We start from the raw sequence: 19,156 nt of genomic DNA, 5'->3' as shown, positions 1-19,156 counted from the left end.
GAAAAATGTTATCTATTTATGTTAACAAAGGCTGTGCATAGTGCCTTTTGGGGGGTGATTAACAATTATCTGCCGATTGATAGGAAAAATAAATTGTTCTTTCTGCTATTATAGATTGTATCCAGTTTCAAAACTACAACATCGAGGGCAATCTGTCAACTGGTGAAGGAGTATGTTGGCCACAGGGATGGTATTTGGGATGTCAGTGTCACGAAAACTCAGCCAGTGGTGTTGGGGACGGCATCTGCTGGTAATGTTTTGTTTTAACTCCAGTATCTCTCACAATGTTTGTGTTTCGATTTAAAGCATAAGTGAAAGCTTAGTTGTGTTCTATATATGAGAATGTCTTCATGGGTCTTTTATTTTAGATCTTGATTTAATTGCATTTGTTTGGCTAACTATCCTTTCAAGTAGTTTAGATAGTTATCCTGATGATAGATTTATATTAAGGAGCTTAAACTCTCTAAACAAAATGAAATGAATTTATCTGAAATTCTGTTTAGCCTGGATATATGTGGGAAAGTTCAAGTATCCTAGTTGCGTGTTAGCCTTCAGTCCTGAGTTAGCGGTGATCCACTTACAATTTAATGGCAATTCAGTGTGCTAAAAGGAATGGATGTAGTATCATTTAGGGAGCTCCTTTTTTCCCTTCTTTTCTCAAAAGTCCCATAAGGTAATTTTGGGTGGTTGTTAACTTGGAGGGTACTCACATGGGATACTACAATTGGGGGAGATAGGCTATATGTACACAGTTAACAATAGGTCGTGTCTGGTTTTGTGTGTGTTTAATGAGCCCTTTGGGAAGCAGTATCATTAATATCATTAATGACACTTCTCTTCTTTGTTTCTGTGGGATCCAGAGGTGCAGTAGTGATTGCTTCCATACATTTAATTGTATGGTGTCTGAGGCATACAGTTGAAAGTAATCCAGGTTTTTGATGCTACCTAAGCATCTAGAAGCAGCTGAAGATCTGTAAGGATCACAGATTGAGGACCTTATTAATGTATATTGTCCCTCAGTTGCGAGGCAGATACTACAGCCGTCAGTTCACACTTAAATATTTTTTTGGCAACAGCAGCATCACCTCTATATCAGCCCCTATCTTGGACGGACACTGAGAAAGTAAAGCTTTGTTACCTCTAGGTTGGATATGTTCTAATTGGTGTTACCTTGGAGAGTAGATCAGCATGTGGAGATGCTTAGTGGTGTTCAGTGTATGGAGCACTTACCATATGTGCACCACAGACTGAACTGGGTATTGCTTCTCGGTACAAATGAGTTGTTTTAATTTACAAAGCCCTGTATGTTTTAGGTCCTGATTGAACTTAGAAACATCTTTTCTCCTTTTGTTGCATCTCTGCAACAGATCATGTTGGATGCTCTTTACTTGCAATCTGAGGACTCCTATCTGTTGAAAGGCCTTCTTGAGTGAATGAAGCAAATACTCCCTTGTGGGTTCCGTTTAAGTTGACTTTTTTTCCCCCCATCACTTCAGTTGTTTTTAATGTTTTAGGCATAAAAACAGCCTAAAATTGATGGGTACATAGTTCCATTCATCTTTTTCTAAGTAATAGAATACAACTTCTAGAAGTAGAACATGCCTGTCAAAACTCATCTCAAACTAACTTAATTTAAAGTAGCAGTTTCCTGTTAAATTTTATAATTGACACTAACCATTTTTTTCAAGTTGCAGTGAATGGAAACTTTGAAAATACAATGCAGCTTTCCTTTAAGTACTTAGTCAATTGAAGCTTATTTCATTTGTCCTGCTAGCAATTATGCTTTTCACTGTAAGGCTTGTATAATAGTAGTTGAAAAATAAAATTTTGCATATACTTGAAATGCTTACAAATGCTTCTGCTTTAACCTTTGTAGACCATACTGCCTTGCTGTGGAGTATAGAAACAGGAAAGTGCCTTGTCAAATATGTAGGGCATGTTGGATCAGGTAAGAGCATACAAGGTGCTTGGAGTGGGGTTTGGGTGCACATATATATGTATGTATACATATACACATACATACATGTTAATCTTTCTATAATGCCTTTCATTATAAATGTTCCCAACTCTATTAGAAAATTCCATTGTAAAGCTTCCCTAATCTTTGTCTTACAAAAATGTTTTCTGACAATGCTCCTCTTTAAAGCTAACCTGTAAAATACTTCTATCAATGTTGAGAATAAAATACATTATATAGACAAAAACTGTTAAAAGAACACTATTAAGATTGCCAAGTCATGCACTCCAAATGTAGAATATGCTAGAATCAAGATGGCCTGTGCAACCTTTAATTTATAATATGAGTGTTCCACAAGCATGAACTTAGTTTTACAATCCCCCATTGAGATGAGGAGATATTATCTCCATTTTACAGGTCCAACAGAAAATAGCGTACAGTGCTGCACAATGCTGATTCATTACCAAAAAAGGTCTGTCCTGTGCACTGAATGAAAGAGATCGGATGGGGAAAAAAGAAGTCTTTAATTACATAATCACATCTTATCATAATGCACATGCACAAGGCAGACAAATAAAGGTTGCACAGGTGGATTTTCACTGGAATAGCAAACGGCACATCCTTGGCATAACGGCATCCCTGTTCTCAAATTTCAAGTCCTTGCACCAAAGCGGAGAGTGCTAGCTTTTCTCAAAGGAAGTTGACAGTTTTTTTTAATGTGGGCAAAATGTATCTTTTTTTCCTAGCCTTGTTCTTGGAAATTGCAGAATTGTTTTGGCTGAAATTATCTAATAATACTCACTTGGAGGCAGACACCTGGCATGAAAATTTTAGTCTGAACAGTTAGTTTTTCAAAGTTATAAGCAGTCAAAAACAGAGTCATATGATGGGAAGCATCTGGCAAACCTGATAATGGGAGGTGATGCCTGCCCTGCGTAAACTCTTAAATGTATTTGATTCTTTTGAAAACATATAAAAATGAATAATATTGTAATTAAAACATGCTTTGTTACTACGTGGGCTTTTGAATATATCAAGCTGCCAGGGATATGGTAGCTTTTATAAAAATCATGTTGAAAGTTTCAACCACTTCATTTGTTTACAGATGTTCATTTTTGAGTTACTAAGTAATTAAATGTGAAAGTTATAAAGGTTCTAGTCAATTTTATTAAAACAAAAAATTAAAATTTATTTAGTTTATATGCAGAACACTTAAACACGATGAAGGTCCTAAATTATCATGTTAATACAATTCTCATTGACATGTATGACTCTCTTAATTCATACTCTGTGAGCAATTAAAATGGAATACATCAGATGTGAAGTAGAACAGCAATAATCATTGCAATGTGGAATTGATTCTGTGAATTAATAATTATAAACAATTTCAGGGCTAGCTTTGTAAATGTATTACAAAAACCCCAAGAACTCATTTAAAAAATTTCCGTAATATTTTTAAATTACAGGCATTCTAAAAAATTAAACAACTTTTTACTAAATAGAGTAGTTACTCTAAGTGACAGTTTTTTCGTGAAGCATTTCAGAAGGGCAATATACAGATACAAAAAAAATTATTAGAAATGTGTAGTGAACAAATATGTTTGACCCTCAGCTGTTGGAACATAGTCTAAAGGATTTATTGGCATTCTACTTTGGTAGGCCTAATATTGGCCTCTGCTATTGCAAGATTATGTTCTATTTAACATAATGTTTCACCAGCACTTATTAGTAACTTTGTAGGAAGTTGTTTGTTTGAAGTCCTTCAGCAAACAACTAATTCTTTACTGAGGCCAAAGAGGAAGATGAAAAAGCTAGCATGAAATCTAGTGTACATTCCTTGTTCAAACGTAAAAATGAATTTAATACAATAACTCTAGTATAAAGAGTTCTTCATTACCTTACATTATTCAACACTGAGTGTGAAGACTTCTATGGTCCTGCAAATGTATGTGGATCTTAAGATATTTTCACTAAAGTAGAAAAAGGTCCATCTGCCAGTCATAAGGAATCCCGAGGTTACTTGTATTACTTGCTCATGTCATTAAACATTACATATTTCTGCTGTATCCACTAGGTGGCTTATTTAATTGTAGTCACAGTGAGAAACTTTTATCTTTATGTATAAACTAGTCTACTTAGGTTTATGTGGCTAATAATTTTAGAATCATAGAATTGTAGGACTGGAAGAGACCTCGAGAGGTCTAGTCCAATTCCCTGCACTCAAGGCAGGACTAAGTATTCTCTAGATCAGGGGTCGGCAACCTTTTAGAAGTGGTGTGTCGAGTCTTCATTTATTCTCTTTTTAATTTAAGGTTTCGCGTGCCAATAATACATTTTAATGTTTTTTAGAAGGTCTCGCTCTATAAGTCTTTATATTGTATAACTAAACTATTGTCGTGTGTAAACAAGGTTTTCAAAATGTTTAAGAAGCTTCATTTAAAATTAAATTAAAATGCTGATCTTACACCGCCGACCGCTCAGCCCGTTGCCGGCCTGGGGTTCTGTTCACCTAGGCCGGCAGCAGGCTGAGCGGGGCCTGCGGCAGGGACCCCGGCTAGCAGGAGGCTGGCAGCCAGAACCCCAGACCGGCAGGAGGCTGAGCGGGGCCAGCGGCCGGGACCCTAGACCAGCAGTGGGCTGAGTGGCTCAGCCCGCTGCCGCTCAATCCCCTGCCGGTCTGGGGTTCCGTCTGCCGGCTCCTGTCAGCCAGAGTCCCGGCTGCTGGCCCCGCTGGGTCCGCTGCCGGTCAGGGGTCCTGGCCCTGTCCACATAGGGTAGGTACCTACCTTCTCCCTGGTTCTAGCCATTTTGTTCCTCTCTTTGCACTGAGATGAGGGTGGGAGTGTGCTGAGACCAGTGCTGGGGGTGAAGGAGTAGGCTGGGGTGCAGGGTCTGGCCAGGAGCTAGAATGAGGGAGGGGGCTCAGGGTTGGGGCAGGAGGTTTGGGTGTGGAGCGCTTACCTGGTCAGCTCCCATTTGGTGTGAGGGGTGCAGGTAGGAATGTGGGGTGTGTGTGTGCAGGAGCTCCCGTTTGGTGCTTAGGACAGGGGGCTGGGTATGTGTGGGGGGTGCCGAAGTCAGGGCTGGGGCTGTGGGGGGGTGCAGGGGTCAGGGCATGGAGCTGGGGTGTGTGGGGGTGCAGGGGTGAGGGCAGAGGGCTGGGTGTGTGAGAGGAGGGTTCAGAAGTCAGGGCAGAGGGCTGGGGGTGTGTGAGGTGGGTGCAGGGGTCAGGGTTGGGTGGTGTGGAGGTTCAGGGCAGGGGGCTGGGGTGTCTGTGAGGGGATGCAGGAATCAGGGCAGAGGGCTGGGGTGTGGGCTGGGGTCGTGGGGGTGCTCCCAGCCCCCTGCCCCAAGCGGCTCGTGGCAGGGGGCTGGAGGGAATATCCCTGATTCCACCCCCCTCCACAAGGTCCCCAGAGCAGAGTGTGTGCTTCGGTTCCGCTTTTCCCTCTCCCCCTAGGTAGCAAGGGCCATCAGCTGATGGGCCGCGGGGAGGGAGAGAAGGTGGTGCAGGAATCCAGCATGCTGGGAAAAGAGGTGTGGGGGGAGCTTGCTTGCCCTGCAAGGAGAGAGTGGTGGGTGGGGGGCGGAAAAGAGCAGGCCGGGCAGGAATTTTAATGGCGTGCTGCTGTCTGCTGGGGTCTGGCAGACAGCAGCATGCCATTTAAAAACTGGCGTGTGTGCCATAAGTTGCCAACCCCTGATCTAGATAATCCCTGACAGGTGTCTAACTTGTCCTTAAAAATCTCCAGTGACAAAGATTCCACAACCTCCCTAGGCAATTTATTCCACCCTGACAATTAAGAAGTGTTTCCGAATGTCCAATCTAAACTGCTGTTACTGCAATTTAAGCCTGTTGTTCCTTGTCCTATCCTCAGAGGTTAAAGAGAACAATTTTTCTCCCTCCTCCTTGTAACAACCTTTTATGTACTAAAAAACTTTTATGTGCTCCCCTCAGTCTTCTCCAGACTAAACAAACCCTTTCCCTTATAGTTCTCAACATTCAATCATTTTTGTTCCTCTTCTCTGGACTTTCTTGAATTTTTCCACATCTTTCCTGAAATGTCACCCAGAATGGACACAATACTCTTATATGAGGCCTAATCAGCGCAGAGTAGAGCAGAAGAACTACTTCTCATGTCTTGCGTATAACACTTCTGCTAATACATCCCAGAATGTTTTGCCCTTTTTTTTTTGCAAGTGTTACACTGTTGACTCATATTTAGCTTGTGATTCTCTATGCCCCCAAGATCCCTTTCCATAGTATTCCTTCCTAGTCAGTCATTTCCTATTTTGTATGTGTGCAACTGATTGTTACCTCCTAAGTGGAATACTTTGCATTTGTCCTTATTGAATTTCATCCTATTTACTTCAGACCATTTCTCCAGTTTGTCGAGATCATTTTGAATTTTAATCCTATCTTTCAAAGCTCTTGCAACCCATCCAACTTGGTAACATTCACAAACTTTGTAAGCGTACCCTCTATGCCATAATCTAAATCACTGATGATATTGAACAGAACCGGACCCCACTCGATATGCCCTTCCAGCTTTACGCTGAGCCAGTGATAAATACTCTGAGGGAACAGTTTTCCAAACAGTTATGCACCCACCTTATAGTAGTTCCATCTAGGTTGTATTTCCCTAATTTTTATATAAGAAGGTCATGCAAGACCTTATTAAAAATTTTTTGAAAGTCAAGATATACACATCCATCATTTCTCCCCTGTTCACAAGGCTTGTCACCGTTCAAAGAAAGCTGCTCGGTTGGTTTGATATGATTTGTTCTTCACAAATCCATGCTGACTAGTACTTATACCATACTGTCTTATCACAAGCCTTCAGGATAAAATTTGACTGTTCAAATGTTTTTACCATTTAAGCTGACTTCTTTTCTAAAAGATTTTTTCCTGTAACTTTCACCTAAAATTTGGTTTGTTTTACACAGTAAATTCTATAAAGTTCCATCCAACGGAGCAAGTAGCCCTTACAGGTATGTAGAATTTTTGTTTCATGAATTGTGCTAGTCATAAGAAAGTAAAAACAAACCACTCTTTACTGTAACACTGTGTGTTAGCTCTTGCTGAGTAGCAGATATTTTTGATGTTATCCCCATCTTTCCCTCTCCAATTCCCTACTATTTATTAACTCATTCTAATTTAATAAGCTTTTGGTGCAGAGATCATGTCTTTTCTGATTTGGGAAATATCTAGTAGTCCTTAGTATGCAGATGAGAATAATAAATATCTCATTGCCATTTTACATTTTTATTTTCTATTCTAATTTTCTTCAAATAAAGAAAAACCTAATGATAGTTTCTTCATTAATATTAAAAAGTATCGACTTCAAAAGGCAATAATGGAATGATATTCTCTGTATAGTGGCTGATATATGTTATGAGTGTGACAACTTTTTCATTGGCCATAACATCATCAATACAGCATCGTGTTCAAATCTGTAGGATGTGGTTAATCCTATAGTTCATATGATTCAGAGTTAAGGTGCTAGCTTTAGGATTCAAGAGACGGGGATTCAGTTGCCTGTTTTGCTACAGGCTGCCTGTGTGACCTCTGGGACAAGTTACTTAATATCTCTGTGCCTTACTTCCCTATAGGTAAATGGACATAATGGAACTTCCCTGTTAAACAGGGGTGATGAGGAAAAATATGTTCAAGATTGGGAGGCATACAAGGGTTATGGGGACCATATACATACCTATGAAAGTAAATATTTCTTCCCAGACAATCTTTTGTGGTGGATTTTCTCTAGCATTTATAGTTGAATCTGCTCAAGCTTAGAGTTATATAATAGCTAGAGCCCTACCAAAATCACAGGTCCATTTTGGTCAATTTCACGGGCATAGAATTTTAAAAATTGTAAATTTTCAGATTTAAACATCTGAAATCATGAATTTCAGTGGTGTAGCTGTAGCAGTCCAGACCCAAAACGGGGTTCTGTGGGGGGGATTTGCAAGGTTATTGTAGGGGGGTCGCAGTATTGCCATTCTTACTTCTGTGCTGCTGCTGGCGGCGGTGCTGCCTTCAGAGTTGGGCGGCTGGAGAGCTGCGGCTGCTGGCAGGGAGCCCAACTCTGAAGGCAGCGCCGCTGCCAGCAGCAGCGCAGAAATAAAGGTGACATGGTATGGTATTGACACCTTTACTTCTGCGCTGCTGCTAGGGGTGGCACCCCTACAATAGCATTGTGATTCCTCTCCCTAAAACCCCCCCTCATCACCACCCAGTAGCCCCTTTTTGGGGTGGGACCCCCTTCAGGTCTCCCCCATGAAAACCTGTATAGTACAGGGTAAAAGTAGACAAAAGACCAGATTGCATAGGGGAGACAAGATTTCATGGTCTGTGACGTGTTCTTCATGGCCATGAGTTTGGTAGAGGCTTAATAGCAGTAAGGTTGAAATACTGTAGCAATTATAAACCTCATTTTCCTTCCTCCAAAAGCCAAAGCTGAGTTTTCTCTGTTTAATTTGAAGTTGCTCAAACAAGCCACTTTTGAGATATGGGATGCTGAAAAATGGCAAAGTTCTTAACCTCTAGCTGTTTCTACACTGTCCTCTAGTATGAAGTGAATTTATAATGGAAAGAAATAAACCCAGAATGCTGAAGGTAGGAAATTATCAGATAAAGTTTTAACACCAACCTTGAGTGTACCCTTGTTTCTACCAATCCTCCTCCTTCTAGCATCACTGTAGGGCCTCAAATCCTCATGAAAAAACATGCCAAAGAATACTCCTCATTTAGATCTACCAACCACATGTGCTGGAGAGTCCACTATGAGCCAGAAGCCATCTTGCTTCATACTTTCTCATAGGGGCAGTAACAGAGATCAGCTTGTACCCTTTTCTTATTACACAGTTGGGCAGCAGATCCCACAATATCCTGTGTACTTTCATAAGAACTTGAAATCCTCATGGAATGTACCTTGTATAGGCCACGGGTGCGTGAGAGTTACCTTGTTTCTAATTCACATATGCTATCAAGATTTAGTTTTCCTTGTTGCAGCAACTGGTAGGTCTGTAACCTTACAAAATTTGATGCTACATTGAGCTACTTAAGGTAGAAACCTATTTGTTGGTTTGGATTCTTCTTATAATCATACTTAATTTTTGTGTCTGATGATAAAAATCCTTGGATGACAATGGGAAAGAAGATGGGGAGAAAATTCCTTTTTATTTCCTAAAACATTGAGGACACATCAGTTGTTTTACTGATAAATAAAATCCATATTAAAATTTGCTCGTAACATCTTAGTGTTTTGGAACAGAAGACTAATAAAATGTTCATGTATACACTGTTTTCAACAGTATGTTTTCCCGAAAAGAAAGTGAATGTTTTCATTTTAAGAGTAATTAAGTTGGATGACTTCTCCCCTTTTGCGTAATGAATCATGTTCTCAGCAAACTGTCAAGCCTTGGAAACAACCATTTATGCTGAGTCTTACCAAAATTTGTGAGGAAAAAAGTGTTGTTCATGCAGCGTTGTCAAAATGTGAAAACAAAACATTTTCTGTATTGTGTTTATGGAAATATACTTACTCAGTTTATTTCTGTGCAGCATCTGGAGACCAGACGGCTCACATTTGGAGATATATGGTACAGTTGCCCATGCCTCAGCCAACAGCAGACTGCAATGTAAGCAATAAACTTACACAGACTAAAAAATGATCCTAGGTCAACTTCATCCAATTTAGGTGACATAATTACATGTAGAAGTGTAATAGACACTCTTATTTCAAGGGATATTTTCAACTCAAATTTGGGCCAAATGTTACATTTTTGTGAAAAGACAATTACAAAACTCTGTAGTCAATAGATTAATTTCTGTGGTCTTCCTTTCGTGTTTCCAAGACACATATTGCAGCACTGAATCTGAAAGTGCAACTGACTTCATTGATTTTTAATTTCCAAATAAAGAGAATTGCATAATTAAACAGAACAGTGACAAGTAAAATTTTGCATTGTAATCCAAAATATAGTTGTTAATAAAGTTTGTATAAAATGAGATTAAAGTTGAGTGGACCTCTAACCATGTTCAAAAAAAATTGTTGAGGCACATTAGTAGGTTGTTTATGGGTCCATATGTATCAGTCTTAACTAGCATGAATAATGAACTGGTATTCAGGATTTAGCTTTATCTTGTATCCATTCATCAATACTTAGATTGAATTCAGTAGCAGTTCACTAATTTGTACTAATAACAGCGAGACCTATTATGGATTACCAAATTTTCTGAATTAGTCCCTGATCCTGAAAATGCTTAAATATGGGACTATTCACAAATGTAAAATTACTCACATTTAGTGAGTCTTACAGTATCTGGGCTTACATAAGTCGCAAATTCAGCAAAGCACTTATGTATGGGCCTCAAAGAGATTTAAATATATGTTTTAAAGTTAAGCATGTGCTTAAGTTCTTTTCTGAATTGGGGCCTAAGTGAACAAATATAATAAGGATAACGCCTCTATGTATTTCATTATTTTAGTAAGTATAGATCAGTTTCAGTCTACATTTTTTGATTTTAAAACATTATACAGATGTACTGTAGTACATTTTCTAAAAGTAGTGTAATATTAGTTATTATGGTCTCACTTCAGTCTTTTGCTATTAAATCTTTGCCAAGAACTAGGGAGAAACTATCAGTTATCACAGACACCTGCTAACTTAATTTTGCTAATCCACAAAGCTGCTGTGTTCTACGGTACAGATTCTGGTGCAGTGTTTTCTTTGATCTGCCAAACAGACAAAATCTAATGAGGCTGAGCTCCATCAGGGTATTTGTATGTGCTGTACATTTTGGGTATGTCAACACAGCAGAGGAAAACCTGGGGCTGGGCCATGCCAGTTGACTCGGGCTTTTTCTTTGCTGTGTGGGCATTTCCTTTGAGGCTGAAATGTGTCAGTTACCACACAAGAAACCCTAGTTTTTTGTTGCATGTATAACTTAAAGGTATGGTCTTCCATTGTATGAGGTATCTTCACCCACCTTTCTGGTCTATGGTACTAGTGTATCTGGATTTCAGGCCCATTCTGACATCTGTGACCTATGCATAGGGTAAGTTAGATGGTGTACAGGTTAATGTCCAGTCTGTCCTTGGAGGCTAGGGTATGTAGGAATTGTTAGTGTGATAATGGCACAGTAGGATTTCAGATGTGAGAGACTAGTCTGTTTTAACTTTGATTCTCATGCACTTATGCTGTAGTGTTTCGATTACAAACACTGTAAAGGAATGTTTCATTCCAGTGGTGTCTTTGACATGTTTAAAATTTCAGTGGAAACACTTCTAGAGGTGTTTAAAACCTTTTTTTAATAACTGAAATTTGGGACCTAAATTGCTAGTGTTCTGTTGATTTTTGTTAACCACATAACCTTTTATCAATCCCTCTAACTTGTTATCAAACCAAATACTCCTACTTAAAAAAATAAAGCTGTTTAAACTGGATATTTTGCTAGTGGATTTCTGTGCAAAGAATCCTATACCCTAGTTCCATAAATTACGGACAAAACAGAATAGTGAGCTAATATGTGACTTAGTCAAGCAATGAGTGGATATGTAGTTAATACTGTCAGTATTTCTATTGTAACCTTCCATTTTTAGCTGTCTGAATGCCAGCCATTTCAGATAATTTCTCACTGATCTGTCATGGCAAATATAAATTCCCTTTCAAGTTAGCAAGGATATATTTTAGATTTTCAGAGAGAGAGAGCCCGTTTCCCCAGTCAGTTTAGCTAGTGGCAAAGGTTGAGTGGAAATTTTTACCAAACTCAAGGTGAAAATTTTAATGATATATGGTGGTTTACTTGTTTTGACACTTTCCATTATCAAAGATCTATACAAATGCTCCTCCTAGCATCCAAATCTGGTAGGAAAGTAGCGTTTTCATTTTGCAAATGAAAAAATGAAGGGGATGTCTACACTGTGAAGGCTATACTGGAATAGCTACAGTGCCATAGCTATGCTGGTATATAACCCTGTTGAAGAGTTAAAGGGGTAATAGATTCATAGATTCCAAGGCCGGAAGGGACCACTGTGATCATCTACTCTGATGTCCGGTATAACAAAGGCCATAAAACTTCCCCAAAACAGTTCCTAGAGTAGATCTCCAAAACATCCAATCTTGATTTAAAAATGGTCAGTGAAGGAGAATCCACCTGCACCTTTGTAAATTGTTTCAATAGTTCATTACTCTCACTTAAAAGGTATACACATTATTTACATCTAACTGGTATGTGTGCACCATCCATGCATTGATCCCATGTCTTGTGGCTCTCTGTAAAGCATCAGTCTCATGCCTTGTTGCATACTGTGTGCGCGCGCACATTAAATGAATCTCTTGGTGTGTATGTCATGGGTTGACAGTAAACTTGGATGATTTCGCTTATTCCCACCTGTCTTCCCTGCATCGCCAGCCTTTTCTGCATGGGGGACCAAATCCCGATATGATTGGGGTTGAGAACAGGGGAAGTTCCAAAATTCATATTTGACTCACCCAGCATGTGGAGGAGGAGTGGGGTGTAAGGGGAAGAGTGTGTCTGGATCTGGTGTTTGATCTCAGCTCATTATAAGGCTCAGGATTCTGAATCTCTGATTTCCCAGATCTTGGGGGTGTTGGAAACTTGGCAGGAAGATGCTGGGGTGTCTCTATTGGGGGGCTGCCTGGGAATATGCTTTGGCCCTGGATGCTATTGAGTCCTGTTCCGTTATGCAGTGGGATATGTCAGCAAAAGTGAAAGTAAAATGAGAGAGGCTTGGACTTGGTCCCCAGGAAGCTGCTTGGGGTGCTTTGGAGTCAAGGGGATGCAGAGACTCATAGGGAAGGTGGGGAGCGAGGTAACCCCCAAAGCTCAGCCCTCTGGGGAGAAATTTCAGTTGAGGAGGAGGCACCACTATCATGTGCAAGTCAAAGTGGCACTGGGGATGTAGCCACTGGACCTATCAGGAGCGCAGCCAGCCCTGGAGGAAGTGCTTGGCCCTTGCTTTCCTCCTTCAACCACAGACCCCCAGGAAAGGAGTCTCAGCAGTGCCTGGTGCTGGTGGATACTGTGAGGCTCTGATTTGTAGCTGGGACAAGGCACAGGAGCTGCTGTGGGATGGGAAGTGGAGCAGTTGCTCGTGTCGGGGAGGCACCGGGATCCTAAACACCAGTTGCAGATAGGCCATGTGGAGTAAGAAATGGGGAGGGGCAAGGTCTATGGTGACTGTGATCTGATGCCTCCTCCTAGACCCCTCTCCGCCTCCACATCCTCCCCTCTCTTGATTTTGCCCCTTACACGTCTCTGTGACTCTACATATATTTGCCTTCAACTCCTCTGCTTCCCCCTACATCCCTCAGTAATACTGTAAATGCTATTTACCCTAATTATTTAGTGCTTAATCATAATATATAGCTCAGTGTCATCTGAGAGATACATAAGTTCTAGTGAAATATAGTGCATTACCAAGGAGTAGCTTACACTACAAAGGCTTTTTTGGAACAGCTGTACTGGTATAGTTATACCAGCAGAGCCCCTTAGTGGAGATGCAGCTTATGCCAGCAAAAGGAATACTCTACGGTTAAACCATCTCCCCCATGTATAGCTGTCTGTGTATAGTTTTTGTTGTTTTTGTTTTTGTTTTGTTTTTGCTGGTATTGCTGTGTCAAGGGAGTGTTTTTTTGGAGTACAAGTTTCCATTGATAAATGGAAAAAATGTTCGTATTTATACTTTTGTGATTAACAGCAAATGTCTGGGGAAGATGAAATTGAGTTTTCAGATAAAGATGAACCTGATGGAGATGCAGATGGTTCCAGTGACTGTCCCACTATCCGAGCTCCCTTAACCTCCCTGAAAAGCCATCAAGGAGTAGTCATAGCAGCTGACTGGTTGGTTGGAGGGAAGCAAGCTGTAACAGCTTCCTGGGATAGGACAGCAAATCTGTATGATGTGGAGACATCTGAACTTGTCCATTCACTGACAGGTATCTCTTTGCTTATATGAAAGCTTTTTAAGGTTGCTGGTTTGTTTCTTGGTAATGATCACTCCTTCCAGACATCACAGTCTTCTGAGTGAGTAATGTGTCTTTTTGGGGCAGGCAGGGACTTAAAAAACATAAGCATAAATATTACATATATGTATGATATTAATTCCTTGAATGCCATGAACATGTAATTCTTCTTCTTTGAGCATCTGGTATAACCTATAAAACTGAGCAATTGTTTTTGAAACTTAGTGCTGCAGTTTTTCTTAGTACTTAAGTTTTGTTTTTCATTGTTGTGCTACTTCAGGTAGCAGTAATATATGGCTACTTAATGGTCAGATTAAATGACTAGTCATTAAATTGTAACTTTCAAATACAGCTCTAAATGTCTGCAACAGCAGTAACATTACTAATTACTGTTACCAGACCAATTACTATTTTTTTATAAAAATTGTGTCTGATCAGCATTTCATTCCAAATGTTTGTGGAAATGAAAAGTCTTGCGTTTTCGTTACCTTAAATGTTCTCATCTGTGGTTGTAGGGCATGACCAAGAGCTAACCCATTGTTGTACACATCCCACTCAACGTCTTGTGGTGACATCATCACGTGATACAACCTTCCGTCTGTGGGATTTCAGAGATCCTTCTATCCATTCTGTGAATGTCTTTCAGGGCCACACAGAGTAAGTGACAGTTGCTTCACAGGTTTTTTACGTATTTAGAATGGATGAATGTATTGAGTTGATAAACTGTACCAAAAGATTCCTGTACTTTTTATGATATTAAGACCATCTCTGTGTTAGTTTAGTAAACTTTGCCTTTCACAGAAACCCTTTAATACTCTCCTGCAAATGTAATACTGGCATTAAATGCGAAAAAAGCAATAATTGCACTTGCTTGTTGTTGCTTACACAATAGGTCTCTTTTTAAGTAGGCATCTTTAATAAGTAGTTCATACTCTTTACATTTAAATTTACTGTAGATGCTTGTTTAAGCAGTGTTGTGTGTAGTTTAGGAACACTGCTGTAAAATATTGATTAAGAGAAATTTCCCCTCCCTTATTTGTTGTAGTCTTAATTGTGAAATAAAGGTGACCTATACCGAGCCAAGAAAACAAATTCAAGGCAACATTTTAAGTTTCTATACTCTTTTTCATTTTGCAGTAATTTTTAACTTCACAACTTATACTTACAAACTAGACGCATGCAGATATTTCAGACACTGTTTCATTATCCAAAATGACTGATGTGTTTAAAACTTTTGTGATGAGTTTTGGGATTTGATGCTGATCTGCTGGCTTCTACTGAAGATGAGCGGAGGTCGCTGTATGAGTCTCTGAATATGGTAGCAAAGCATACCCTTTTTTGAAGTAAAACAGAAATGAGGGAGGTGAGGAAAGCAGAAGGCAAACATCCTAAATATCTTACCCAAATTAGAAAGTGGTATAGATTTAAAAGCCCTTGTTGCTTGTGAAGTTTGAAAGCAAAGCTTGACTACCAGAGGATGTGGGGGGGGGGGGGCAGGGGTTCCCAAAAGGTGAGCACTGACTTAAATAGGAGTTTCCTTTTATTCTCAATTAGATATTTCATTGTTGCTTAATGATCATTTGAAATTTGCTGTATCAATAGTTTTTGTAAGTGTCCACCTCCTTGTTCCAAACTCAGATACTTCCAAACTATGATGGGTGCCAGTGTATCACAATTAGCCATTTACTGATCTGTTTTTTCCTTACAGTAGAGTAGACTGAATCATGGCCTAAGGGCTTGAATTAGTTTGTGGACCTGTTAATTGTGGCCTGTACATAGGAGGAATTAGGTTTTGTGCTGCTCATACTCCTTTCCCCTGTGCTTTAATACTCACAGATTATATACACTGAGCACAGAGGGAAGAAATGTGATTTGAAAATTAATGTTTTACTGGTGTACGAGATTCCTCACTATATGCTCAGTGATGTCAAATGGCATGAATCTTGAGAGGCTGGAAAAGCTGAAAAGGATCGAAGACTGAAGATGAAAAATTACCGTCTGAACTATTGCAGATTGTGGTGGGGGCTATGTTTTTAACAGTAGAAATAAATTTTGACCATTTTTTGGTCACACTTTCTTCAGCTTTCAACCACCACTCCTGTCTCCATTTGTCTTCCCTTTTTGTGTCATTCTTTTGTATGTTTGTCACCTTTAGAGTCCTGAATCGGAGTTTGGTCAGCATTATCTGACTGATTTGATATAGCACTTTCTCTCCTGCCAATAGTTAATTTAGAAAACTTACTTTACTGTATATCAGTTTTGTTTATCTACTTTATTTTTGGTACCTTTTATGTCAGAAGAATGCTTTTACAGCCTTAGATCCTAGAGATGCTTAGAATTCTTACTTTGTGGAAGAGATGATGCTTTGCTCTAAGCAGGATATTATACCTGAGAGAGATCCTAAGCTCGCTTGTAAGAGGAAAGCGCGTAGTTCATAGATGACATACTTCTGGTCCGTTTGTCTGTTTTTATGTGCTGCGCATAAGTCCCACAATGTGCTAGCATAGCTGGGTATGCTCTGCTCCCATTATGTAGAGTGAGAGCAGCTCTTTTGCCTACTGGAATGAGGTATAACAGAAGGACTTGATGGAGGTGTAAATTACCCCATTGTAGCACTGAGAATTTTATTAGGCTCACACATTAAAAGGTGTAGTGCATTTGTCATAGTGACAAGGCTAGCTGCCTCTCCCCCTTGGGATCTCTGAGTGCAGCCCATCAGGTGTTGGGCCTCTTGTGTCTTTACCTATCCAGGATTGGAATTTTGCAGTTCTCCCACTCGTAGCCTATGTCATGGCTTAAAGTACTTGTGTATTCATTGTTATCAGCCAGAGGTCTGAGTTCGGCACCTGTAATTCTTCCCTTTGGGAGTCTGGACCAGTGGTATATAGTGACCATAAGCTTTCTTACATCAGAAGTACTGTTTGTTTAGCAGTAGGAACAAATCTTTTAGAGAAAAAGGGTTTTCAAACAGTCTGCTTGCATGTCTATCTTACCTAAAGTCTTAGTACTCCTTGATGGTAACCTAGAGTAGACCAAACTATTTCTTCATCCCCAACAGTTTACTGTGTGTAACTTGTTCCACTGAACAACTACAGGCTCTCTTGAGAGAGTGTCACTTTAAATTCTGGGAGTGGGTAGTTTTTTGTTTTTTGACCTGATCCTTGGTGGTTCCGAGTCAGCATCGGTTTTGTAAGCTGGTTGAAGACAGAAGTAGAATCATAAAAGCTTACAGTTCTGGCATTGTTGCTTAACAATTTAAGTGTCAGTTTATGGGTGGGTGACTGGAGCAATCTCCTTTTTCCTGCGTGTATTCCAGAAATTTTTTTTCTAAGATACTATTCACACGACATCTTCAAGAACTGTCATGCTATTTATAGGTTGATCAACTTTGGAATATGTAACCTATTTCTCTCTAAAAGATCCAAGGGAACCTACAAGTACTTTTAAAAAATTGACTGTGTATGTGTATAAATATATAAAAGTAGTGTGGGTGATGTAGATTGCGAGGGATGGATAGTATTCACGTACATGATTTAACTTGCCACTTTTGTGTTTTTCCCCCTGAAGTCACAGATTGTTATTCCCACTTGTTCTGGTTGAGATTCAAAACCACGGTTGGATCCTGTTGGTACGTGGATCAGAAGTACATTTTTCTTCCCCCATCAGAAGAAATGATTTTTCAGTCACTTTTATCTCTAAAGTGGGAGTAAAACCTTGCACTTCCTGTTCAAGTGGGGCCTAGCATCTGCTTTGTCATCTTAATCAGTAGGAGATAGTAAGTAATGTGAGACTAAATGTGAATTTCAGTAGAATTATAATTCAGAGGAATTCTGAATACTCTTCTTACCTGTGCCATGTAGAGTATTCATCACAGAGCCCTACAGTTAAGTATTTGCAATATTTTGTTCAAACTGCTTTCAGATCATCTTCCAACAGATGGCACCATAACCCTTTATTAAATGCTGAAAATGTTCCATGACAACACTTGGGCACTTAGCCTCCAGAAGAGTCCCAAATTTAGGAAAAGAGAAAACAAACCAGAATGAAATTCTCCTCAAGCATCCATTGCTTTAGCCACTTAGGGCTGACACTACAGTTTCTCTGTTTTAGATAGGTTTATGCATCAAGCAGCTTCTTGTTTAAAAAAATTGGAAAGATGCATGAAGGAGGGAATCTGAACTAGATGTTATGATAAACTAAGCTTTTTCTCAGCACTATATTAAAACTCAAAATGTAAAATGACTTAAAAGTACAGTGTCTCTGTCCACATTGAAGGAAAACAGTCTTTAAAATCTGTGTTCAAAGTGTAATGTCACATGATTTTTGTTCGAGCATCTTTAAAACCATAAATTGCAGAAAGCATGTTTCCTGAGAGCTATCCTCTAAGTCTTTCAAGTTGAATGTTGAATTATTATAATGCTGCACATGTTCTAAGCTAATTCTAGAACATGTTACTTTTTTATAAAAGCACTCTACATTAAAAATACTTCTTGAATTTTTGCTGTGTGTCTTAAAAAGGTAACATAATGAAAAATTAGACTACCGTTCATGTTTGATCCATGTATACCAGATGTAATTAAGAGAAATCAGTAGGGGCGATTCTCAAAGGTAACTAAATCAGACTTCCAGACTTGGTGTCCTAGGCACATGATAAAATTCTTGTCTTACTTTCAAAGAATGCATGTTTTTGGTGAGTTGTTCCAATGGTTAATTACCTTCACAGTTAAAAAATTTGCACTTTATTTCTGAGTCTGAATTTGTCTAGCTTCAGCTTCCAGCCATTGTATTTTGTCTGCTAGATTGAATAGCCCTCTACTATCAAATTTCTGTTCTCTATGTAGTTACAGACTGATCAAGTCATCTCTTAACTTTCTCTTTATTAAACTAAACAGATTGAGCTTCTTGAGTCTTTCACTGTAAGGCATTTTTTCCAGTCCTTAAATCTGTCTCATGGCTCTTTTCTAAACCCTCTCCTCCAATTCTTCAATTTCCTTCTCGAATTGTGGACAACAGTACTGAACACAGTATTTCAACAGTGGTCGCATCAGTGCCAAACACAGAGGTAAAATAACCTCTCTGCTACTCCTCCTCTTTCTTCCCCAGTTTATACTCCTAGGATCTTATGTTCAGCTGATTATTCACTATCATCCCACAAGTCCTTTTCAGAGTCCCTGCTTCCCAGGATAGGAGTCCCATCCTGTAAGT

General features: G+C 39.4%; 1 protein-coding gene across 4 annotated transcripts in view; it reads left to right on the top strand.

Annotated features, from left to right (window-relative positions):
* The window catches only part of WDR37 (WD repeat domain 37), a 66,322-nt gene that overhangs the window by 30,089 nt on the left and 17,077 nt on the right, over positions 1-19,156 (top strand). For 3 of the 4 annotated variants that reach the window (XM_073334473.1, XM_073334474.1, XM_073334475.1), the window contains 6 exons: positions 115-250; positions 1,877-1,948; positions 6,905-6,949; positions 9,525-9,601; positions 13,687-13,924; positions 14,467-14,608. In XM_073334473.1, coding sequence (XP_073190574.1) covers positions 115-250; positions 1,877-1,948; positions 6,905-6,949; positions 9,525-9,601; positions 13,687-13,924; positions 14,467-14,608 — 710 coding nt within the window. Of the gene's footprint in view, positions 1-114; positions 251-1,876; positions 1,949-6,904; positions 6,950-9,524; positions 9,602-13,686; positions 13,925-14,466; positions 14,609-17,518; positions 17,727-19,156 lie in introns of all 4 variants that reach the window. The other variant, XM_073334476.1, reaches the window with a different exon arrangement.

This window comes from Lepidochelys kempii, chromosome 2 (assembly GCF_965140265.1).
Source record: "Lepidochelys kempii isolate rLepKem1 chromosome 2, rLepKem1.hap2, whole genome shotgun sequence".
Taxonomy (NCBI): domain Eukaryota; kingdom Metazoa; phylum Chordata; order Testudines; family Cheloniidae; genus Lepidochelys; species Lepidochelys kempii.
This window is presented reverse-complemented; position numbering and strand designations above follow the sequence as displayed.